Below are 22,881 nucleotides of genomic sequence, written 5' to 3'. Positions count from 1 at the left end.
CACAGAGGCACAGAATCAATGAGCTTGAAGAAGATCTCTGTGATCACGATCTCACTCTATGAGTCCAACCCATGACTGAGCACCACCATGTCCCCTTCACCATGGTGCTGAGTGCCAGGTCCTGCCTTTCCTTAAACACCTCCAGGGATGGTGACTCCACCATCTTCCTGGGCAGTCTGATCACTCTCTCTGTGAAGAAAGCCTTCTTAAAGTCCAACCTAAACATTCCCCGGCGCAGCTCAGCACCTTGTCCTCCTGTCATGTCGCTGGTTGCCTGGGAGCAGAGCCCGACGCCACACGGCTTCACCCTCCCTTCAGGGAGCTGTAGAGCGTGATAAAGCCACCCCCGAGCCTCCTCCAGGCCGAACAACCTCAGTTCCCTCACAGTCCTGTGCTCCAGACCGCTGCCCAGCTCGCTTCCCGTCCCCGGCCGCCCCTCGGGGGTTCGGGGCTCGGCGCTCCCGCCTTTCCCCACAGCGGCCTCGGGGCCCGCCCGCCGCCAGGGGGCGCCACCGCCCGCGCCCGGCCCCGCCCGGCCCCGCCCCTCGCCCTCAGCGCTGCCCGCGCGCACGCGCCGCGCTCAGCTGAGCCGCGGTCACGTGACGACGCGGCCGAGCGAGCGGGCCCGGCGGGGCCGGGCGGTGCGGGCGGCGGAGAGGTGCGGAACCGGCACCGGGACAGGCACCGGGACTGGCACCGGCACTGGCACCGCGGGGCTGCGGGTGGGTCGGTGGGTGGGGGCTGCCAGCCGCCTGTCAGCCCGCCGCGTGCCCGGAGAGCCGGGGGCGCGGTGGATGCGCGGGGTGCCGGCAGTGCCGCCGTCCCGCGTGGGTGCTCGGGGCACTGAGGGACTGCGCTGATCACCCGGGGTGCGCTGAGGGACTCGGGGCTCCGGGGCCTCGTTGGCAGCCCTTGTGCATGGGCGGGTGCTCAGGGCCTGGGGGTCCTGGCAGCTGACCTGGGTGCTGGGGGTGCTGGAGGCTGACATGGGTGTGCTGGAAGCTGACATGGGTGTGCTGGAAGCTGACATGGGTGTGCTGGAGGCTGGCATGGGTGTGCTGGAGGCTGACATGGGTGTGCTGGGCGTGCTGGCGATGCCCTGCAGGAAGGCTGGCACCCCATGGGGCTCCTCCGGGCGTGCCGTGCAGTGTAGGGGGCACTGCCCCCGATGTGAGCTGCTGGGAAGGGTGCGGGATGCTCTGTGGCACTGGGAGGGTGCAGGGAGCCCCACACTCTGCAGGCTTCAGCTGTGCTGCTCTGTGGAGGGGCAAGGGGAGCTGGGCAGCACAGCCTGGCTGGGGTGGGAGCTGTGGGGACTTGTGGGGTTTGTGCCCAGCAGCCTTTCTGGGTGCTGGGCCATGCTGTGAAATGTTGGAAAGGTGAATCTGGGGGCTTTCTGGAGCTGTGGAAGCACTGGGTAGCACAGGGACAAGAGGACTGATGCTGTGACTGGGAGGTGTCAGGCTGGCATGGACATGGTGGCCTCGGGAAGGGGCTTGTTGTTGGCTCTCCCTTGTCTCACACTGAAGTGGATTATTATAAGTAGTGCTTTGGAAATGAAGGATTCAACACATGTGGTGGGAAGCAGCAGTGAGTTTTGCTGTGAAGCTCACTTTTCTGGAAGATTTCCTGATCTACACATAACCCCAGCTCAGCTGGGGAGAGCTGTCACGGTCAGCAGCAAGTAACAACTTGCTTTTGACTTCTGGCATGGGGCTGTCACTGTAAGGGACAAATTGCTGTCACTACCCCCCCAGCTTTCCTAATAGGATGAAATTGCTTCTGTGTGTGGGTGGCAAAAAAAGCACATGAGAGTGGCTGAGGAGTTGAGTTTGAAGTGGGAACCGAATGTTCCTGCCTTTGCTGTTTTCAATCACAAGGAAATGGTGTAGTGGGGTTTTGCTTTGGTTTTAAATGTTTTTCTTGTGGATGAGACAAGTTTTGCAGCTTTTCCTTGTTGGTTGAGGTAGAGCAGAGTGCTCGCTCCCTGCTGCTATGCAACCTTTAATCCAGACACAAGGCAGGCAAGTCACGATGAATGCATTTCCCTGGCTCTTCAAAGCAGAAAGCAGACGGGCCTGCTTGAAAGGGAAAAAAAATCCACAGGGAGCAATCAGGCAGAGTGATGTCAGCACGTTGTGTTTATCTCAAACTCACTGCTCTTGGATACTCTGGATGCTTTGCAGGCCATCCTTGGGAAGGGTACCCGTGCCCAATTCAGTCCTGCACCACCTCTGCCCACTCTCCTTGCCCTCTGCCAGCCCATGGGGGTTTGGCAGAGCCTCCCAGGTTTCTCTGCTGCCCCTTGGGCTGTCACTGATGACAAACGGCTTCTAACGCTTTCCTTGTGTAAACTCCTGCTGCCGCTCTTCCCGGTCCCTGCCCCGCCGGATGGCCCTGCCTGCGGCAGAGCCGGTTCAGGACACGATTACACATCCCAGCTGTGAGGGAGGAGGCTGGGCAGGAGTGATGCATGTGCTGCCTTTGGCTCTGGAGTGCCTGCCAGCCTGCCAGCCAGCCAGCCTCACTGCTGCTCCAGAGCCTGGTACTCCATGGGACACACTGCTGCTTCCTGCTGCTGGTGTTGCCTGGTGCCGCAGGAAATACAGCACTGCTGTTGTGGCCTGGATAACTGCTCCAGAGCAGCTGGGATCTGGAGCATCCAGACCTGAGGGAAAACTCCTGCTCCCTGCTACCCTTCTGATCGCCAGGCTGGACCCTCCCTCCCAGTGGTTGCAGCCCTTGGCTTGTTTTCCATGTAGCAGCCAGGTTGGCAGAGCAGTGCTCTGGGGAATGCCTGTGTGCTCTGTGGGTGAAGCAGCACCCAGGTGGCCCAGGCTGAGCATTCCTGGCACGGCCAGATGTGCTGGTCTGTGCTGAGGTTGCATCTGGCAGGCGCTTGCATGACTTGGTGGGTTCATGAAGAGCTCTGCCAGGAAACGAGACAGTTTTTTTTGCAGTAGTAACATTTCTCTGCTGCTTCCTCTTGCTCCCAGCTCTTTACCAGTGCTGGGGAGTGGGATGGGGGAGCACCAGGACTGCTGGAGCAGGTGTGAAGCCTGGGGCATGACAGCCCAGAGGAGCCGTGAGGCAGGGACTGGAACACCAGTCTGTGGCGCAAGAGCCTTACACATAATTTCCCTGCCTCTGGTGCTCCTTCCCAGTGGGTGTTTGGGATACTGGGTGTGGCATGTGTGGGAATTGAACCAGCTGATTGTTTTCCAGACAAAGGCATGAGGTGTGTGTCCTTGGTGAGGCTTGTGCTGGTGCTCCTGGTTTGCTGGACACTGTTGGAGTTTCTGTTGGAGCAAGAGCTCCAGGCTGTGCAGGTGCCTCATCCTGGGAAGTCTCTTTTCCCCATAGGCACCTCCTTGGCTGTGAAACCTTTGGGGCAGGTGTTTTGCTGTCAGCACATGGTCTGTGCTCCTCACTAATGGGAGTAAAATAAATTTTTGTAAAAATTCTCCTTAGTACAATTTCTTCAATAAGGAAAAAAATAAAAAGGAAAAGAAAAAAAGAGAAGTTAGGAAACTTTCCCTTCCCTGGCAAGAGCAAACTGTTCCCTTGCAGCACACTGTGTGCGAGTTAAAAGCAGTTACACTTTCCTGGCCCGTCCACTTGACAGCCCTAGTCCCAAGTGCCAGAGCAGGGGACACAGTGCCAGCATGTCCCCTCCTACCCCACTGCCTGTGGTGTCATACTCACCACCCTTAGAGCAGAGGTACACAGCTCCCATGCCTGACATGAATTGGGTCACATCCAGGCTCTGCCTGCAGGATCCTGACCCCATTCTGCCTGGGTGTGCCCAAAACATGGGCACGAGCCTGAAGGAAGAGCCAGTGGGAATGTGCCATGCACCTTTGACCTTAGGACATGCCAGCTCTGTGATTGCTGGGGCGGGAGCACGTGGCTGTATAACAGCCCTGGAGGAGACCTTGCTCTGGCAGTGCGAGCCGTCTCTCTGCACAATGGCTGACCCCAAGGTGCCTGAGGATGGGGCTGTTGAGCTGGGCACCCCTAATGCCACTGCCCCCACAGGGACCATGTCCACACGGCGCCTCCGCAGCGAGGACTACAACGACTACAGTTCCACAGATGTGACACCTGAGGGGAGCCCTCCTGATGGCATGAATGGCTTTGCCCACCCCGAGTCCTACCAGCGCTTCGGGGAGACCAACGGGACAACGTGAGTGATGCTTCCCTCCTTCCTGGGCTGCCTGGCACTGGGGAGGGTGGAGGAGGTCGTGCTGGCTCCCTGCTGACTTTGCTAGAGGATGGTGGAACTGTGGTTTTATGGGGAGATCTCATGAGGGTGATGAGGGCAGAGCTGTGGTCCTGCCTCTGTGGGGTGCTGGCACCAAGTGGCAGCTGCTCCACTGTAGCTCTTTGCTCTCTGCTGAAGCTGGGCTTGCTGACAGTGGGCAGTGATTGATGCTTTTCCCAATATTTTCCCATTCCACCTTCATTCGATGAGGAACTCTGGCAAGCAAACAGCATGCCCACATTCAGAGCCAGCCATGGTCTGGGGGCTTCCTTGTGCCCAGGTGTGCAGAGGATGCTGTCTTTGCCTGACAGAGACTGATCCCTTCACCTCAGGGACTTCCTTATGCAGGTCCTTGGTGCTGGGCTGTGCTTATGCTGAGTTTTGCCATGAAGATGGTTTTGCAAATGCCCATCCAAAATCTGTTTTTCAGTCTTTGCTTTCACACCTAGCTGGGTCCCAGCTGGTTGAGGTGGGTTCAGGGGACAGGATCATGACCTCCATGTGCATTCCCTGGAGCAGTTCAGAGCTGCTGTGGACCCTTAACAGGATAAGCTGTGTATGGTCTGGCAGTGGGCACCTGCTGACAGTGACCTCTGCATCTGCTCTCCCTCAGGTGGTACCAGACCCTGATCCATCTGCTGAAGGGGAATATTGGGACAGGGCTGCTGGGGCTGCCTCTGGCTGTGAAGAATGCTGGCATCCTGGTAAGGCAGCTCAGCCCTGCTGTGCTGGAGCTTGTGGGGCAGAGTGACCCCGAGGCACTGGGCAGCTCACATGGCCAGTGTTGGGGGTTTTGGGGCTTGAGTCCATGCCCAATCACCTCTCATTGTTTGGTGACTTGCCCGTGTTTGCACCTGAAGCTCTGTGGCTTTGTTTCACTGCTGAGACTGTTCCTGCTGCTCCTGCATTGTTGCTGTCTGGTATGGGGGAGGTCAGTGTGTGAGCTGGGCCTGTGGTTTCCTCTGCTGGGGTCAGGCAGGACACTGTGTCCAGGTCATGACCTCTTCATCACCTGTATAGTAGAGATGTGCAAAATAGTTTGGAAAACAATCCTAGAAGTGTTTTGCTACAGCCAAACTGCCCCAACTTGCTTATTTTGCATAATTCCTGCCAAGCTCGTGGCTCTGTCAGGTTACTTGGTCCTGGGGGGCTGTTCCTGGGAGCTGCACCAGAGCTCTGGTTCAGCCTCCAGCAGTGCTTGCACTCACCCAGCCCGTGGAGTTTTGTCTGGAAGTAGAAGGCACAGTGCAGCTCTGCCTCTGGCCATCAGAGTGCAGCCTTCCCCCTCTCTTCCCTGCAGCTGGGTCCTCTGAGCCTGCTGGTGATGGGAGTTGTGGCTGTGCACTGCATGGGCATCCTGGTCAAATGCGCCCATCACTTCTGCAACAGGTAAGGAGCAACTCCCCTTCTCAGCCCTGCAACTCCTACAGTTCTTCCCTCTTGCCCAAAAAGCCCTGGGGTTTTTCTGAAGCCCCTCAGCAGCAAGTTGCTCATGCCAAATCCTCAGTTGGGAACTTCTCTTCTTTTTCACAGGAACTGTTTTCCTTTTAATGTCACTATTTGCCTTGGGAACTAGCACACAGGGCTGATGTGATGATCCTTCTCCCTTCTCTGGACAGGTTCCAGAAGCAGTTCCTGGACTATGGAGGTGCTGTGATGTATGGGCTGGAGGCAACTCCCAGTGCCTGCCTGAGGACACATGCCATCTGGGGAAGGTACTGTTCCCCTGCCCCAGGCAGGGACTCGTCTTTGAGCCTAGCATGTGCTGCAACTGGGACAGAAGAGCCTCTGGTCACTGAGCTGTGTCAGCAGATAAGCACAAGTGCCATAAAACACTCTTTGGCTCACCTGCCCTGAGTGCTCAGTGTCCCCCATAGGGTAATGCTGAGGTCTTTGATCCAGTACTGTCCCCAGCTAGATGTGACTTACACTAAATATGTGGGATAACTAAGTCTCCACAGCATAACAAAGGGGTGAGTAGGGTCTTGCAGTGCTGGCCCATCTCGCCAGACATGGAACGTGTCCAGTGGCTGCTCCCTGCCCTGTGGGTGTCCCACATTGCATCACACAGATCATTGCCCATCAGGGGATGGGAGCAATCACCTGTTCCTGTGTCCAGGGAGTGTTGCCTCCAGCTCTGACAATTCAGCAACAGACTGGATATGCTGAACCTAAAAGGGAGACTTTTCTCCTAAGGCTGGTCCTGACCTTGTGAAAGGCTGAGAGGGGGAGACTGGAGAGCCTGAGATCTATGAGTTTGGGTGGAGAGAAGGTCCTCTGTCCTGATCACAGAGAAGTGAGCTGGGTGTGCTCTGACCTGTACACCCCAACCTTGGGGAGAGCAGCATTGCTGTGCTCTGCAAGTGCAACCCAAGTGGGCTCTTATTTCCTTATGATCTGGCTGACAAATGCTGTTCTTTTGCTTTCCAGGCGTATAGTGGGACTTTTCCTGATCATCACTCAGCTGGGTTTCTGCTGCGTGTACTTTGTCTTTCTGGCGGACAATCTGAAACAGGTTGGACTTACACCTCCTTCATGAGCTGGGGGGAGGTGAGAGGGTGTGAAGGTGCTTGGGTTTTTCTTAGCTCCTGTGCCCTGTTTTCCCCCAAAGGTCTGGTTTCTGTAGGATATGCTGCTCTGAAAAGGCCGCTCCTCTCGCTCCTCTGCCCAGATACTTTTGAGGATTGGTTTTCCTGTTCAAACAGAGCAGGTTTTCCTGAGAATCTCTGTGATTTTGCAGAGGTTCTGGAGGTGTCTGTGTTGCTCAGGAAAAGTGAGGCCATCCTTGGTGAGGGAACAACAGGAAAGGGATGAAAGCAGAGGGACTGTGCATTTTCTATCCTGTCCCCCTCAGTAATTGGTTTATTGGTGTCGATGGTAATGTGTAAGTCCCAAGACCTGCTGTGAACCTCTCTTCTCCCTTCCTTGGATCTGTTTGCATTCCAGTTTCTTTCCTCATCCTGTGGCTCTGAAGCTTAATTACATCTTTAGAGAAAGAGTTTCTTCCTGCCAGGCCTCAGGAGGAAATAAACAGAAACCCCGAACCTTTTGGCTGGCTCCTGTTCTGCAAGAAACTGGGGATAATGAGTCCCCATTGCCAGCCTCCACCAGCTCAGTGCCTTGCAGGCACTGCTCAGCTTTTTTCCCCATGTGTTCCTGCTGTGCTCTTGCAGCAGTGCTCTGGTCACTGCCACCATGGCTGTACCCTTTGTCAGCTTTTCAGTGGTGGCCATCAGCTTCAGAGGGGGCTCCTGGGGAGCAAGGGGGGGGTCCCTCCAGTGTGAGATTCTTCCTCTGCTCTTGCAGCAGCAGTGAGGAGATTCCCATTGTTGGGTGGCAGGAGGAGTAAATAGGTCAACACTGGTGATCCACCAGCCCTGAGAGCAGGAGGGACCAGGGTGTATGCAGGGGCCAGGCTGCTGCTGGCCCCCACCCCTGGGAACAGCCCCCTGTTCTTTCTCCTCAGCCCCTCACAGCAAAGACCGAAGGCTGTCTCAAGCCTCAGGGGAAATTTTCAAAAACCTGCAAATCCGCACCAGTTTTTTAGGCCACAGGTGGGAAACCCCTTGGCTTTGGTTTTGGAATTTTTTTGGGTGGGGAGAGGGGAGTGTTGCTTGTTTCTTTTTGTGGTGAGGAATAGCGTGTTAGGTGGAGAGTCATAGTGCAGGTGGTACCTTGGGCGAGGTGCCACTGTGTTGGGCAGGGCTTTGGTTTGGAAAATGGCTTTGGAGCAAGCCATGAAGAGGCAGGGCAGGCTGGGGCTTGAGCAGCACTGTCCCATGGGTGCATGGCCCTGCACTGCCCTCTCCCACAGAGGATGCTGGTTTACACAGAGTTCTTCAGCCTCTCCTCTGGGACAGGACTTGCTCTGGAGCAGGTTAAATCAGTTTGCAGACTGCTCTTTGCTGCAGTGACTGGACAGGACCTGGTACCTGAACCAGCTTGGTCATGGTTGTTTTGGTGATTCAGGGAGCCCATGCTCTTGGGAGGGATGGCTCAGCCACCTGGTTCCTAGGCCTGAGCTGCCTTTAGAAGTGAGCACATGGCCTGGAGTGCCTTTGGAATGAAAGACCCCAAGGAAAGAATGGTTTGTCATGAGAAAGTGAACTTGGGGGCCAGCAGTAGTTTGCAGATGTCCTTGCATGTGAACAGGGCACTGGGTAACTGAAGGACTGTGTGACTTAGAGAACAACTTGGTGCAGCAAGAGGGAAGGGATACCTTTGGAAATAGCACTTAGTGCCTCTTTCTTCTCAACTGACCTCGTGGGCAGTGCAAAGATGCAGCCTGTGCCTTCTGCCCTCTGTGTGCCTGGCTGCTGAGTCCTCCTGCTCGGTGTATCTGGGCTTGGGCAGGATTTGCTATCCTGGCTCAGGTGTCATAGTTCCACCTCACAGTTCCACCTCTGCCCCCTGCAAGATGACAGGGATTTGCTTCAGAGCTGTGTGAAAACACGTGTTGGTTTGATTTTAATCAGCTAGCTGTGCTTGAAGTGACCTCTTGAGGTACTCTGACCCACCTGGGATGGGCTGCTAAGATCTGTGGCTTTTAGACCTGTGTGATGGAGTTCACCAGGGCTTCCTGTGCTTCCCCAGGTTGTGTCTGCTGCAAATGGGACCACCAATGACTGCAGCCCAAACAGGACAGTGGTGATGACCCCCACCATGGACTCCCGCCTGTACATGCTTTCCATCCTGCCTTTCGTGGTGCTGCTCACGTTCATCCAGAACCTCAAGGTCCTGTCCATCTTCTCCATGCTGGCCAACGTGGCCATGCTTGTCAGCCTTGTAGTGATCTACCAGTACATTGTCAGGGTACGTGTGTACGGCTCCCCTCTCCCATTCCTGTGCTCTCCCATGTTTTGGCAGGTGGAGGGAGCTTGGCAGCCAGGGGCATTTGGATGCTGTGGGGTACTGCTTGTTCCTGTGGGCATGATGGTTCCCTCTGCTCTGCAGGGCTTTCCCTGCAGCGTGGGGCTGTGACAGGGAGTGATGGGAACAGGCCAGGTCTTCCCCATCCTCCCTGTGTCTGAACTCTGCATGGGCTTTTTTCCAGGATATTCCTGATCCCAGAAACCTGCCTCTAGCAGCAGCCTGGAAGACCTACCCTCTGTTCTTTGGCACTGCAATCTTTGCTTTTGAAGGCATTGGCGTGGTAAGTCTGGGCATGTGGCAGTGGGGATGCTGCACAGGAGGCTCAGCCCTGCTCGGACTTGCTGCAGCACCTGCTCTGCTTTGCAGCTGCAGTTGCAGCTGAACTTTTCTGACAGTAGCCCAAATTCTGGATGGTGCTGTTAGCTTTAGCTCCAGGCTATCTCCTGGGTCAAACTCTGGTGCTTCCATCTGAGGCTGGAAGAGCACGTGCTCCAAACCTCAGGAGGTTGGTTGCTGCTTTAGAGGTGGCTTTATCTGGCAGTAGATTGGGAATCACCAGCCTCTGCCTTGGGCTCTGCTGGCTGACCTGCAGATGAGGAATTGTCCTGAGTCTTGTAACCAGGCTGGATCCTGAAGTTGCTTAGATGGGAGGCCAAAAAGTGTGGCATGAAAAAATGTGATCCTTCCCTTCCCTTCCCACCCTGCTGCGGGGGCACTGAGATCTCCCTTTGGCAGCAGCGTGGCCCCAGCCTGCTCATGCAAATGGGCCTCTCATGCAAGTTGCTGTAAATAGACCAACTGTGTCTGTGAAAAAAGCTGGGTGGGTGGGTGGAGAGCTTAATTACTCCCTAAGATGTTGTGAGTTGTTTCCGGGAGCTCCCTTCAAAGGAGGAAAAAATGTTTTCATCTCTTAATATAAGCTGGCTGTGTAAACACAGGGCTGGAGAGGGCCAAATCCATTACAGGAGGAGTGCTTACTGAATGCTATGCCCTGGGCAGAGGGTTCTTGCCAGCACTGAGGCAAATAAAAGTTTTTCTTGTCCTGCCTCCTCACCAGATCTGCCATTGTCTCTCTTCTTGAAATCAACACCACCCAAGGACAGCTATAAAATTGTTTGCTGAAGGCCTATATTTAGTGTCAGTAGTATAGAGGTGGGAGAATTACCTCTCCTTGCTCTTTTTATTGTCCTGCCTGGTTGAAATCTGTCCAGATAAACTTGCTAGTAGAAGAGAGTCTGTCTTCGTCTTCCAGAATTTACTGGGGAAAATAGGACGATGTGAAACAGTGGGCATGGCTGTGCTGTTTTGGGGTGCAGAGCATAATGCACCCAAGATATGGGTGGTTGGCATTGCCCCAAGACCCAGCACTGGGCACAGCTCCTGTCAAGGGCAGGGAGCAGGTCCCATTTTTAATACAATTGCTGTGCTCCAATGGGAGCACAGAAATCAGATCTCCAGTATAGTTTTTTCTACAGCTGGATTCTCCAGGCTCCACGTGGGACTATCCCATCCTGGCATGGTGGGCTGTGCTTGACCATGGGGCTGCCCCTCCTTTTTTTTGGGGCTGAGGGGGGTATAGAGGAACGAGCAACCTGCTGCTCTGTCATCTTCCTCCTCCTCTTCTCCCAGGTGCTGCCTCTGGAGAACAAGATGAAGAAGCCCCGTCAGTTCCCAGTGATCCTGTACGTGGGGATGAGCATTGTCACCATCCTGTACATCAGCCTGGGTGTCCTGGGCTACCTGCGCTTCGGGACAGACATTCAGGCCAGCATCACACTCAACCTGCCCAACTGCTGGTGAGTCCCTGTGGCCAGTGGAGGGACTGGGGGGTGTGGAATGAGGGGCCCAGATAGGCAGGTGGGAGAGAGGGACCTCACTCCTTACGGGAGCTAATCTGGGTGGGCTTGAGGAATCTTGAGGAACTGTGCCATAGGCAAACTTCAAGGAGTTTGACAAGGATTGTCAGATGCATGTGCTGGAAGAGGCTTGTTGCTGTAGTGTCTGAGCCTGGTTTTGGAGCTCAGGCTGCTTCGTCAGGGTCCCTGAAGGTCCCTGCCTGGGTAGGTGCAGCTCTTGTTTTTTTCTTGGAGCCTTGTGGCATTTTCTGGGGGCTCAGCAGTGCACTAACTAGCAGATGTTGAACACAACCCCCATGCAGCCGTACCAGAACATCACTGAATTGTGCAAAACTTCTCTTCCTCAAATGTAGCACATGAAAAACCAATCCAAAGCTGGGAGCTGCCAGAATGAGATGTGACATCTTCATGTGTGGGTTGTGTTCCTTGTTTGCAGGCCTGGAGCTGAAACTCCCACTTCTGGGCTCCACGTTGTGCCTGGTTGTGGCTCATCTTGAGCCAATGCTTTGCCTATGAGCACTGGTGCCATGAGAATACCCCTTCCTTCTGTGGGGGATGAGCTCTGCAGCAGCCTCCCAAACCTGTCTGTCCTCTGGGATCTGGTGAAGCCTCTTGAGATGCTCCAGTTTCTCTCTGGAGCCCTGATGCCTGACCCCATGCCTGCCTGCCTTGGGAGGCTGTTTCTCCTCTTGCCAGGGCTGGTGGCTGCTGCAGCAGCTGCCCAAGCTGTGTGCTGCTCTGTCCCTGAGGATGGGTGGCTGCTCAGTGTCATGGCTCCATACTCTTCCACAGGAGAAATGCAAGCAGTCCTCTTTGATGGTCTCTGTTGGCTTGAAATCGTGCAAGAGACCAGAGTGAGACCTGGAGCTGGGGGTGCCTGTCTTCTACTTCAGCCCATCCTCTCTGCTCCTAGTAGCACCCAGCACCTTGCAGTGGGACTCACTGTCTCACTGTTGGAGTAAATTTGGGCAGGACTCAAGTTTTGAGTCACTGGTGCTCCGACATGCTGTCCTGGTAGAGCTGCACAGCTGGGGCTCTGAAGACAGCACAGGTTTGACAAAAATAGAGCCTGGTTTTGCTTTAATTACTGCTTTGTGGGTTTCTTTTCAGTTTGAGTGCATGGATGTTCATTCATGCTGGGTCTGTGTAGTGACTGCACTGCTGGATGTTGGTGTTGGTGTGGTAGATGATCCTGCTCCTGCCCAGAGCCTTGTCCTGTCCCCTGCAGGTGTTGGGAGCTCTGCCAGGTCCCTGCTCTCAGTGAGGAGGGATGGGGCTGGTGCAAGGATGTGCCTGTGTTATAGGGAGGTCTGAATCCCACCATGCCAAGCACAGGAGGTGTGAATCCCTTCTGCTCAGTAAACTGAAGTACAGTGGGGAGGGGATGAGATGCTGCTATTTCTCCTGAAGGTGGAAAGCAGGTCATTTCCAGATTTGGGCTCTGCACATGCCTGCAATGATATCTGCTGACCTGAAATGCTGTAAAGGGGCTTCTGCAGGGAATCTCAGCTCTGTGTGCCCTGAGGAATGACAGTCCCTTAGAACAGGTCCTTAGAATGGGATTACTCTGACCTGCTAGGCTACAGAGAGAAGAGTGCAAATCCATGTTTGTAGGAGTATCCACACCTTCTGTCTTTTCTTAAAGTAAACTACTTTTCTGAAAGGGAAGCATTCTAAAGTTACTTTTCTAAAAGTAGCCATAGGGGTTTTGGATATTGAGAAGAGAATAGCCCTTTGGAAGCAGTGTCTGGGGAAGCCTGGGCATGTGGCAGGCCAGCTGCAGGGAAGGTGTGCTGTGGTCCTTGTCACTTGTCACCCTTGATGTTTGTGCATGTTGCCTCTTGGCAGTGGATGTTGGACTTGGAAATGGGTTATCTCAAGTAAGGGCTGTGACAGTTGAGATAAAGCCTTCACTACCACTCCTGTAGATTAAACCACAGGTGCTGGGTGAAGACTTGCTCTTGAAATGAAAGTCTTGCCCATCCTGCCTCGCCCATGGGTTTTCTTCCTGGCCGTAAAAGGCTGGGCTGTAGGAGCTGGTCATAAGGACTGTGGGTGAGAAGTCATGGGGTTTGCCTGCAGCCTGGGAGACAAGGCAAGGATTGTGGTGGAGGTTCTGCAGCCTTCCTTAGCTGCAGCCATTGCCTGGAGGTCTCTGGAGCAGATTTGGTGAGTGCTGCAGGAATCGTTGAGTTGCAGGGTGACTAAGGACTTTTCCAGTCTCGTTTCTCTGAAACCACAGCTTCCTCAAATGAGGAGTGTGTCAGTTCCCAGTGCTCAGGTCTAACCACAGTGTCCAAAATATGGTGCTGCTATGCAGAAATTCTTCCTTGCCTCCTAGGAAGGGTTGCCTCACTGCACTATGTGAAGGGTGAAGAAATGCTGTAATGAGGGGGAAGCTGTTGGGTTGCATGTGGCCAGTTGAAGGTAATGGCAGAGCTTATGGTCCCAGGAGAGTATTTCACTTCTTGCAGCCTTTTGGGATGGCCTGGCATGGCAATCTGGCTGAAGTAGGCCTTGCTGTGGTTGGCAGAGTGCCTCTCCAAGGCCCTGCATGGGCCTTTTGTTTTCTGTGGATCAAGGGTAATGCTTGAATTCTTCCTCTTTTAAAGGGTATTTAAAACGCCCTTTGATCTTGTTGTCATGGTTCATGACCTGTGCAGGACAGGTACACAGCCTTCCTTCATACTTGTTTTAATAACAACTATTAATCTTAGATTGCCCTGGAGCACTTTATGGCTTTTATAGAATCCCTTTCTTGGGAATGCAGTGATAAGATATGCCAGCCATGGGTTGGTGGCTCAAGGCTCCTGTGCACATGTGTGGCTGCACAGGTGCACTCTGGACTCTGGAGGTAACTTTGTGTTCAGCTTGCCTCTGGAACCTCAGGGTAATTCAGGTTGGAGAGGACACCATGGGATCACTGGGTCCTCTCACCAGCTTAAGTGTTGACTATCAGTAAGGACAGTGATTGCCTACCAATCCAGGCCCTGAACCATCCTTTGAAGATGCAGCTCTGTCTAATTGCACCTGGTTATTCTTCTGTGCAACTCCAAGAAGAGCTGTTACTCTCTCCTCCATGCCTTCCTATTAGGCAGCTGAAGACATTAATAATATCCCCTTTTAACCTTCTCATCATGGTGAACAAGCCCAGGGCTTGCAGCCTCTTTTTAGACATCATGCTCCAGCCTCAACCATTTTGGTAGCCTGCACTCAACTTGCTCTGCAGAATAAGTCAGTGTCCTGTGCTGGAGTATCAGGGCTGGACACAATACTCAAGATGCACAAGCCCCGAACAAGAAAATAATCTCTTGATCCCTGTCCTTCACCTCCTGGCTGTGCTTTTGCTAACTCAGCCTGCTTTGTGATTGACCTTCATCACTGCAGGGTCCTGCTACTGGCTCATGTTCAGTCTGCTGCCCACCAAGACCCCCAGGTCCTGTTCTCCTGGCCCCAGCCCTTCACATGTGTGGGAATTTGTGTTTGCACTTGAGCTTTGCTTGTGACATCATGTTGTTGCTCTGAGCTGTGTCAGACATTTCCTCCAATTTGATCTTGCTTGGAATTTGATGAGAATGTGCTCTGGGTCACTGAAAGCTCATCCAGGTCACTGATGAGGATATTTCCGTGATTACCCCTTGGCAAATCCCTGCTAGCTCTTTACTGTCCACTATGTGCCTGGAAATAGATACCAGGAGCACTTAACCTATATTCTTCTGGGGATTGAGGTGAGGCTGATTAGCCTGTACCTTCTCTCATCCTTCTTGAAGGTGGATATTATTCTTCTCCCAAGGCAATAAGTCCTCTCCCTGAGCACCCTGCTCTTTTGAAGATGATAAGGTGGCTTCAGGCTCCTGTTGGCTGCAACCTTGAATACATCTGGACTGGTCCCATAGACTTGTGTAACATTCCATTCACTTAGGTGATCCCTGACTCCATCTGCCAGACTCTGCCACTAGTGTTCAAAGCTGCCTTGCATGGGAATACTTGGATTTCTCTGATTAAAGGCTGTTGTAGAAGGTGGGTGCTGAGACCCAGCATACAGAAGGGCACAGGCCCAAAGAAGGTAGAGGGAAGGCAGGAGCCAGATACATTCCTCAGCTTGGATCCACCCCTTATTTACCCAAGTGGTATGGCCAGGACCCATGTTTCCTGCTTGGTTCGTGTGTCTTGAGCTGGGGAAGGGTTAGGACCATATGTGAGGTAACCAGATGTTACTTCTCTTTTGGAGAGGCTTTTTCTGCTGCTGGAAGCTGAGGGCAGAGATGGGGCTGGGAGGTGCCTTTTGGTCACTTGAGACGGGCTCTCTCCTGCAGCCACACTGTATCACTGCAGGATCTGGGACACCCTGCGATTTGACTTGGGGTGAGCCCAAGGTGCTGTTTGCAGCCTGTCTGCACTCTGCCTTCCTTCTGCTCAGCCCAAACTGCTCTTTTAACTCTCTTCCCCCCAAACATGTACCATGCAGCATTCCAAAAATAGCTGCTCCTTTTGTTTGATGGAGGAGGCTGAGCTGCCTGTTTACATGACTTTGCTTTTGGAACATTGTGATGTTCACTCTGCATGGAAGCCCAGACTTATCCCAGCAGTGCTGTCCTTTTCCCCCTCCTCAGAAGCCAAGCAGCAGCTGGAATGTGTAATCATGGCTGCAGCTGATACATCTTTGCTGTCTCTTGCTCCGTGAAGGTCCTTGTGAATTAAATGCATCACCCCTAATTTTCTAAGGATGTTCGGGAGTTTAGATCCTTAGCTCACAAAACTCCTTGCAGAGCATCCTTTTCTGCTGCTGATGTGGCAGGGGCTGGAGCAAGAGCCTGTCTCACTGTGTCCTTGTCCTTTGCAGGCTGTACCAAGCTGTCAAGCTGCTCTTCTCCTTTGGGATTTTCTTCACCTACGCCGTGCAGTTCTACGTGCCTGCCGAGATCATCATCCCTCCCCTCGTGGCCCGGGTGTCGGAGCGCTGGGGCTGGCTGGTCAACTTGCTCCTCAGGATGGCCCTGGTCTGTGTGACCTGTGAGTACAAACCTCCTTGTCTGACCTTCCCTGTGATGCTGTGGCACCTCCTTCCCACTGAGCCTTCACCCCTGGCCCCAGCACCTTTAGCCCTCACAGGTGGTAGTCCCTGGGCCTGGCTCATACAAACAAGGCACCTCCAAGGAGCAGCAGCAGTGGTCCTTTGCCCTCTCTGTATGGGACCAGTCTTCTCAGTAGAGGAGTAGGAAACTGCATTGTCTAGAAGTGGCAGATCCCCATGGAGCCTCAGGCCTGGGGATGGCAGTTTTGCAGGATGTCGAGTCCCACCAGGGTTTGCGTGGAACACTCAGCACAGGGTTCAGTGCCAGGGCAGCCTAGCCTAGAGGCTGTTTTCTGTAGGCAGTGTGCAGCCACGCTCCTTGTGCCTGTGTGATGGGGACAGGGCTGCAAAGGAGTCACTGACTGTGAGGGATGGGCTGTTCTTGTGCCCACACACTCATTGCAGCATGGAGCACAGCAGGAGGCAGTTGACAGGGGGGAGGCCATAACCAGAGCTCTGGTGTGCTGCTGGGCAGGTGTGCCTGGAGCAGCCCCACAGGGTCCCTTTCCTTCATGGTCTCTGGGGCCTGTAGTGAGGTTTTGGTGGATCAGGCTCCTGACTTGAGCCTGGTGGACCTTTGGGAAAGGTGTGGAGCAAATCAGATGGTCTCTGATTTTGGCTGGCTTTGATTCCTGAGGACCAAATGCTTGCTGTTGTCAGCACAGCTGAGATGCTTGACTGAGCTCCCTGGCGTCCCCTGCTGAAATGGAGCTTTGCTCCATGGCTTGATGCTGCTGATGCACCAGAGCTGAGCATCAGGGACCTGGCCCTGTGTCCCAGCTGGCTTTGGCTTGGGTTTGAGAGGAGCAAGGTGCTAACTCAGGGTGGTGGAGCTGGCTGAGAGCAGGGTGCTGCTGCTTCTGGCTCTCACTAATGAAAGGCCTGAAGCAGTGCATTAACAGAGGTGGGCAAAGCCCATCTCCTCTGTGCTGAGTTCCTGAAGCCTTGATGTCCTCAGAGGGTGCAGGGATGAAATCCTGCCCTGCTGGATGATATGCTCTGGTCACCCTCGTGCTGTGGGTGAACTTGGAAGTTGCTTGTGGGGTTGGAGCCTCTCTGGGGGGGTGTTGGGCTGTGGCAAGCCATGGAAGTGAAGGAGAGTTGGGATGGCTTTAGGCATCGGCAGTGCCCTCCTGTTTGGGGGATAGGGAGGCAGCAGAGGTGTTGGTGGAAGGATGCAGGTTCCTTTGTACCTCCTCCCCTCACCCTTCCATTAAGGGATCTCTGTGGCTCCTGCCGAGGATAAAAGCCATTAGGGGGGTTGCATGAATATTCATTGGAGGATTGTGTGGCTGCACAACAAGCCCCCACCAGGGCTTTGGCTTCTAAAGAGAGGATGCAATCTGGTGTATGGGTCTCTTTCAAGCTTAAACTTCAAAACCAGCATGCTTAAAACCTCTTTGAATTAATACCTGCAGAAATCAGACCGTTTCCCCGGAGGCTGAGGACTGCAGCTGGTGCTTCAAATCTGCTTGTTTTAGAGGGGAGTTAATAATTTTGTTTACTTTTGAGTCCTAACAGCAGTGTGGGGTGGGCTGAGGATGCTGTTGGAGGGGAGCTGCTCTGCACTCCTCAGAGGCTGCTGGAGCAGGGATGCTGCTTGCAGCAGAGCACTCATTTGGCTCTGTTTAGGGCTGAGCACCAGGATAAACTGGCTCAGGACCTTTGCTGCTGTTTCCCTTGGTGAAGGGATGGTTTATCTCTAGGCTTATCCAGATAACAGCAGTGTTGCAGTAGTGGCACAGTCAGTCTCCCAAACTTTCCTTCTTCTGTAGTTCCATGGGTGATCTTTGGCTCAGGGAGGCTCTAACAGCCTCTCTTACCTATAGCTGATGGCCAGGGAGAGAACAAATCCCTCCAGTAAGGAGCCCTGAGATGTCCCTTCTCCACAGGGGCTGCTCCACCTAGGCCCTTCTAGGTGTCTCCTGTTTCTAAGCAGAAAAGCTTTCATAGCAATAAACCAATTTATTTCTCTTGGTCACTGGTTAAGCACTGAAGTCTGCTTTGTTTGCAGGGGGTTCTCTTGTGTTCTGACATCCTTCTGTCCCCTCCTGGTGCCATGCAGGAGGAGGAGCAGGAATATCCCAAAGCTGAAGCTCACACTGCTAAGCTCAAGCTGTCAGGAGTCTCCCAGGGGGATTTTCCTTGGCTGCAGTTTTCACCTAACAAATGATTCCTAACAAATGTTCTCCCCCAGGCTGTGCCGTGGGTGTGCTGCTGCTGGAGCAGCTCTAAACACACGCAAACCACACGGATTGATTTGGGGTGGGGGGAGATGCCTTTTTCTCCCCTTCTCCTGCTTTTATGGGGTTTCTGAGAATTTATGGCTCCCCAGGTGTGGGGAGCAGGAGTGCTGGCTCGCACAGGGGGGTCGGGAATGCTGGCAGCCAGCAGCACCCATCCTACTCAGCCCTGCAGCTCGCTCTGGTGGCGCCCAGGGCGACAAAAAGGCTCGTTAATTTAACAGCTTAATTGCTTCTTGGGGAGGTGTTGCTGGAAAAATATGCAGCCTTGTCTTGTGTCAGGGAGGAGGGCAGAGGTGGGACTGAGCCAGTGGCATGCCTGGGTGGGGTTTTGCTAGCTTTGACACGGGGAGGAGCCTTTCTGCCATCTGGGAGGTGGCAGCAGTGACGTCGTGCTTGTTCTTTCTCCAGGCGTGCTGGCCATCCTCATCCCGCGCCTGGACCTCGTCATCTCCCTGGTGGGCTCCGTCAGCAGCAGCGCCCTGGCTCTCATCTTCCCCCCGCTGCTGGAGATTGCCACCTACTACTCGGAGGGCATGCACCCCCTTGTCATTGCCAAGGACATCGCCATCAGCCTCTTCGGCTTCGTGGGCTTCGTGGTGGGCACGTACGAGGCGCTGGTGGAGCTGGTGGCACCCGCGGCCACCGTGGTGAATGCCACCACTGTCCTGGTGCAGTGACCATCCCTGCTGGCCCCTCTGGGTGCTGAGCTGGGGCTGCATGGACAGCGGGCACTGCTCCCCTCTCCTCTTGGGAAGCGTGGTGGGTTTGGTCTGTGAGGGGATGGGGCTGCCCAGCACCACGGCCCAGCTGCAGCAGGATCCTGCCCTGGGCTCTGTCTGGAAGGTGGGGTCCAGGCTGGGGCAGTGCCTTCCCTGGGGCTCTTAGGGCAGGTGGTAGAGCAAAACAGTCCCTCTGTAAATAGGCACTTTGAGAGGTGAGGAATCCCAGGGATGTAGATTTTATTTTATTATTTTTTAAAATCCCAACCTTTCCATATTTCCCCTGTCCCTTCAGTCAGGGCAGGGAACAGGGACTACTCTTTTTTGTGCCAGTTTGATTTTTATTTTTTTTTCCCTGAGCACTTTATTTTTACAGCAACAGACAAACCTCAGCTCAGGTTAGAGAGTGTGGAGCTCCCTCTTCACCTTGGCCTTGTTGGGAGGGTGGGCAGAGCCTGAGGTGCGGGGCATGCTGGGGCCCACAGCTCTCTCAGTGGGATCCCCATCCATGGGCACTGGCTCCTGCAGTGCTTCAGCTCTGTTTCCAGCTGCCTTGAGCAGGAAGTCTGAGCAGGCCCTGGAGCTGGGCACTGGGAGGGTTTGCTGACCCTTGGTCCATGCTTTCAGTAGTGACACTTCTTTATCCCCATCCAGCGCACAACCCAACGCTTGGCTTTCAGAAGCTTTACAGAACTGAGGTGTGTGGGGAGCAAACAGGCTCTGCCACAATGAGGGGCTGAGCTGGTCCCCTTTGGGTGGGAGGGGGTTTCCCCAGGGGTCACCACATGCTGCCCACACACCACAAGGATACATCACCTTGTTTACAGTGCCTGAGCTGGCCCTGGCACGCTCTGCCTGCCTCTGCAGGCTGATACTGAATGTCAAATCACACACAAAACTCCGTAATATTTCTGTTTTTAACCCTTCCTCTCCTGGTTGCACTCCCTCTGCATCCTCTGCTTCTGCCCAGCTCCTCTCTTCCTGTAGGATGCAGCTCCCTGGCACCTTTCCCTGTGCTCCTGTTGCTTCTTTTGTCGTGGCTGGTGCATGCCTGGTGGGGATGGTCCCGTGGCACTGCTGCTTTCCTTTCTCTGAGAGCCCAGCTTCCTCCCTAGAGAGTTTCCTCACCTTTCTACTGGATTTCTACTTTTTTAAGACAAGGGAGCAAATGCATCCTCCAGAGGACAGGTCGAACTCCTGCCTGCTCACAGCATCTCCCAATTGCCAGCTCTCTCTGGAGAGCCTTCATCCCTCATCCCACTGCAGCCATGTCTCCCTGGGGGTGGACAAAGGCTGCTGGTGGTGGGAAAGGAGGCTGAGTACAGCACCAGTGGGCTGTGTTCCCATCTTTGCTGGAGGGTGAGGTTTGCAGTTATTTTCGGTGTTTGGCTGGGTTCTGTGAGGGGAGGGCTGTGTGGAGCAGTGTCCCTGCCTCTCTCCTGCTGCTTGTGTCTGCACTGTGCCCCTTTGCTGCAGCTCTGGATGCCACATGCCACTATGTGCACCCATAGCCAGGTGTGGGGTGGGTCTGTGCCACGTCTCTGCCCCTTTCCAGCCCCTCTTTGCTCTCTGCATCACTTGGGGCTCACCTTGTCTCGTCCAAGGCTGTGCTGGGGAAGGTTTTGGCTTGGTCGGGAGCAGAGCAAAGCTTTAACTCAAATCCTCCCTCTGGAGGGCACCATGGGGATAGAGAGGAAGCACCCAGGGCTGGGAAGGGGCTCCAGGGCATGACACAAGCGGGACAAGTGCAATATTCATGTCCATCTCTGTGTACTGACCCCAGAGTGGCCCTTGGGGTTGGGTTTGAGTCAGAACTGTCAAGCAGAGGAGGGAGTGCTGTGAGGAGCAGGGGATGTGTGATGCTTCCCCTTGCCCTGCTAGTAGAGCACTTGAAGAAGGCTGGCCACATTTTAGGGACAGCTGTGTGCCAAGGCATGTGCCCAGCCTGGCACTGGGTATCCAAACTCACTTTGCAAGCAGCAGTGAAGACCTCATTTCCCAGGGGGCTGGGATATCACAGAAGCATTAAATGGGTTTGGCAGCTCTTCCCTTTTAATGGGGTGAGCAGGGGTGTTTGAAGATGGGGCAATTTGTGCTGGTGACTCAGGTGGTGTGAGGGGCTCTGCTGAGCCAGGGGTCAATGATGGACACGGAAACTTGACACTTGTGTATTGTAGGCTGCTCAGTAACCAAGAAACTTGTCTGTGTAAATATAGCAATGGTCACGTCCATGTCTTGTGCCTATGGATATTGTCAGTGTACAGCACAGGTGCCTGCCCAGCGGGAGAGCTGGTGCTGCACCTGAATCATGTATCTTACTTTAATCAATAAATATGATCTATTTTTTATGTGTAAAGGCTTTGGGGGTGTGAAGTGTGGGTTTTTCTTCCAAAAGAAGTGAGCAGGAGATGTGGAGCCCAGCAGGCAGCCAGGATCCCATCCTGTGCTGCTCCCACCCCCACACAGCACACACGATTTCCCCTCCCAGTAAATGTTTCAAATAAAAGTGTTCCAGCTTTGGTGCTTGGAAAATTTAATTTTTCTTTTGACCTCATTTGTGCAAGTAGGTTGTGGGCAGAGCTTCTGGGCTTGTAGGGCTGAGCTTTTCTCTGCCTCACCAAAGCTGGGCCTTGGTTTTTCATCTCCATATTTATGCCAAAAGTGGGGCTGCAGCTGAAAAAAAGAGCTTGGCATGTGAAAAAAAGATGGGGGATGCTGAGCTGCTGTAGATCCGCCCTAGAGATCAAAGGAGCAAAAGTCAGCCCACACTGGGAGACTGCCAGCACTGCTGCAGCTCAGCTTATCCTCACTGCTGAATAATTCATGCCATTGCAGTGTGTCATTACAGGGCTGTTGGGAAATCTGTGCTATAAAAAGTTCATCTTTAGAAATCTGGCAGAATTTTTTCCTTAAACTAGAAGGCTTTTGCAGGCTGATGGGGACTGTGGATCTGAGGTGACCTGAATGCCAGGGCAGGAGAGACTGCTGAGCACAGGCACTCCGAGTGCTTCAGGTATTTCTGACTCTGGAGAGTCACCATGGTGGGATCCACAGCCATCCTTTCTTAGGGCTGAGCATTGCAGGGCTGTCCCCATCCCATGAAATGGCTTTACTGAGGCTGCTCCTTCCCAGGTATTACTGAGAAGAGCTTCATCTCAAGCTGCCTTTGCCCTGGGGAGTTAAAAAATCTAAAGGAAAACATCACTGTTATTTGTGCTGCTTCTGCTGCTGGGAAGAACAATTTGTGTTTTCCCTATGGGTAAAAGTGGTGCCTGTTGCTGAGACACCTCAAAATTAAGTGTCCTCAAAGTAGAGGAATGCATTATTTTAGGATCAGAGCAATTTACCAAACAGAATAAAACCAACTACATAAAAGAGGTCTAATCTAGGCAGAGACTGCTTTCTGCTGAGCAGAGCTGGTGAAAAAGTTTTATGGAAGTGCATGAGAGCTTTGAGAGGTAAAACAAGTGGTGTTTGTTTGGGATGAAAATCAAAAGCTTCAGTTTGGGTCCTTTCAAGCCCTTTACTCCTGAGCTAAGAGATACAGGAGGCTCATGGTTTCCCAAAGCAAGACAGGGTACTGTGGGTCTGTCTGCCTCATCCCTCTGGCACTTACAGGATCCTCAAAAAAGTGTTTAACTTGCTGTCTCGGCACTTTTCTGAACGGTTTTGGTGCCCAAACTAAGCTGTTGTTCCCTTGGCTGAAGCTAGGCAAGGATGTCATAATAGTAAAAAAATCCAAACTCTTTTAATACTTTCCAAAAATTCAACAACAAAAAAAGTTACATCAAACAACCAACCAAAGCAAACCTCTCACGAAGAACGATACATGTCCAAGCACAAGGACAAA

At 53.6% G+C, this 22,881-nt stretch overlaps 1 protein-coding gene across 2 annotated transcripts; it reads left to right on the top strand.

The window, feature by feature from the left end:
* The first annotated feature begins 584 nt into the window (after window positions 1-584).
* LOC136563026 (proton-coupled amino acid transporter 1-like) lies at window positions 585-21,387 on the top strand. 2 transcript variants are annotated; one of them, XM_066560166.1, is made up of 11 exons: window positions 585-658; window positions 4,039-4,186; window positions 4,878-4,968; window positions 5,565-5,653; window positions 5,884-5,979; window positions 6,695-6,779; window positions 8,858-9,076; window positions 9,318-9,416; window positions 10,766-10,932; window positions 15,836-16,005; window positions 18,721-21,387. In XM_066560166.1, exons 2-11 carry the CDS (start codon window positions 4,044-4,046, stop codon window positions 18,987-18,989), a joined length of 1,428 nt encoding a protein of 475 aa, XP_066416263.1. In that variant the 5' UTR covers window positions 585-658; window positions 4,039-4,043; the 3' UTR covers window positions 18,990-21,387. The 2 variants fall into 2 exon arrangements, with proteins under 2 accessions (XP_066416263.1, XP_066416264.1); XM_066560167.1 differs by having other exon boundaries at window positions 639-722.
* The last annotated feature ends 1,494 nt before the right edge of the window (window positions 21,388-22,881 follow it).

This window comes from Molothrus aeneus, chromosome 15 (genome assembly GCF_037042795.1).
Source record: "Molothrus aeneus isolate 106 chromosome 15, BPBGC_Maene_1.0, whole genome shotgun sequence".
Classification (NCBI taxonomy): domain Eukaryota; kingdom Metazoa; phylum Chordata; class Aves; order Passeriformes; family Icteridae; genus Molothrus; species Molothrus aeneus.
This window is presented reverse-complemented; position numbering and strand designations above follow the sequence as displayed.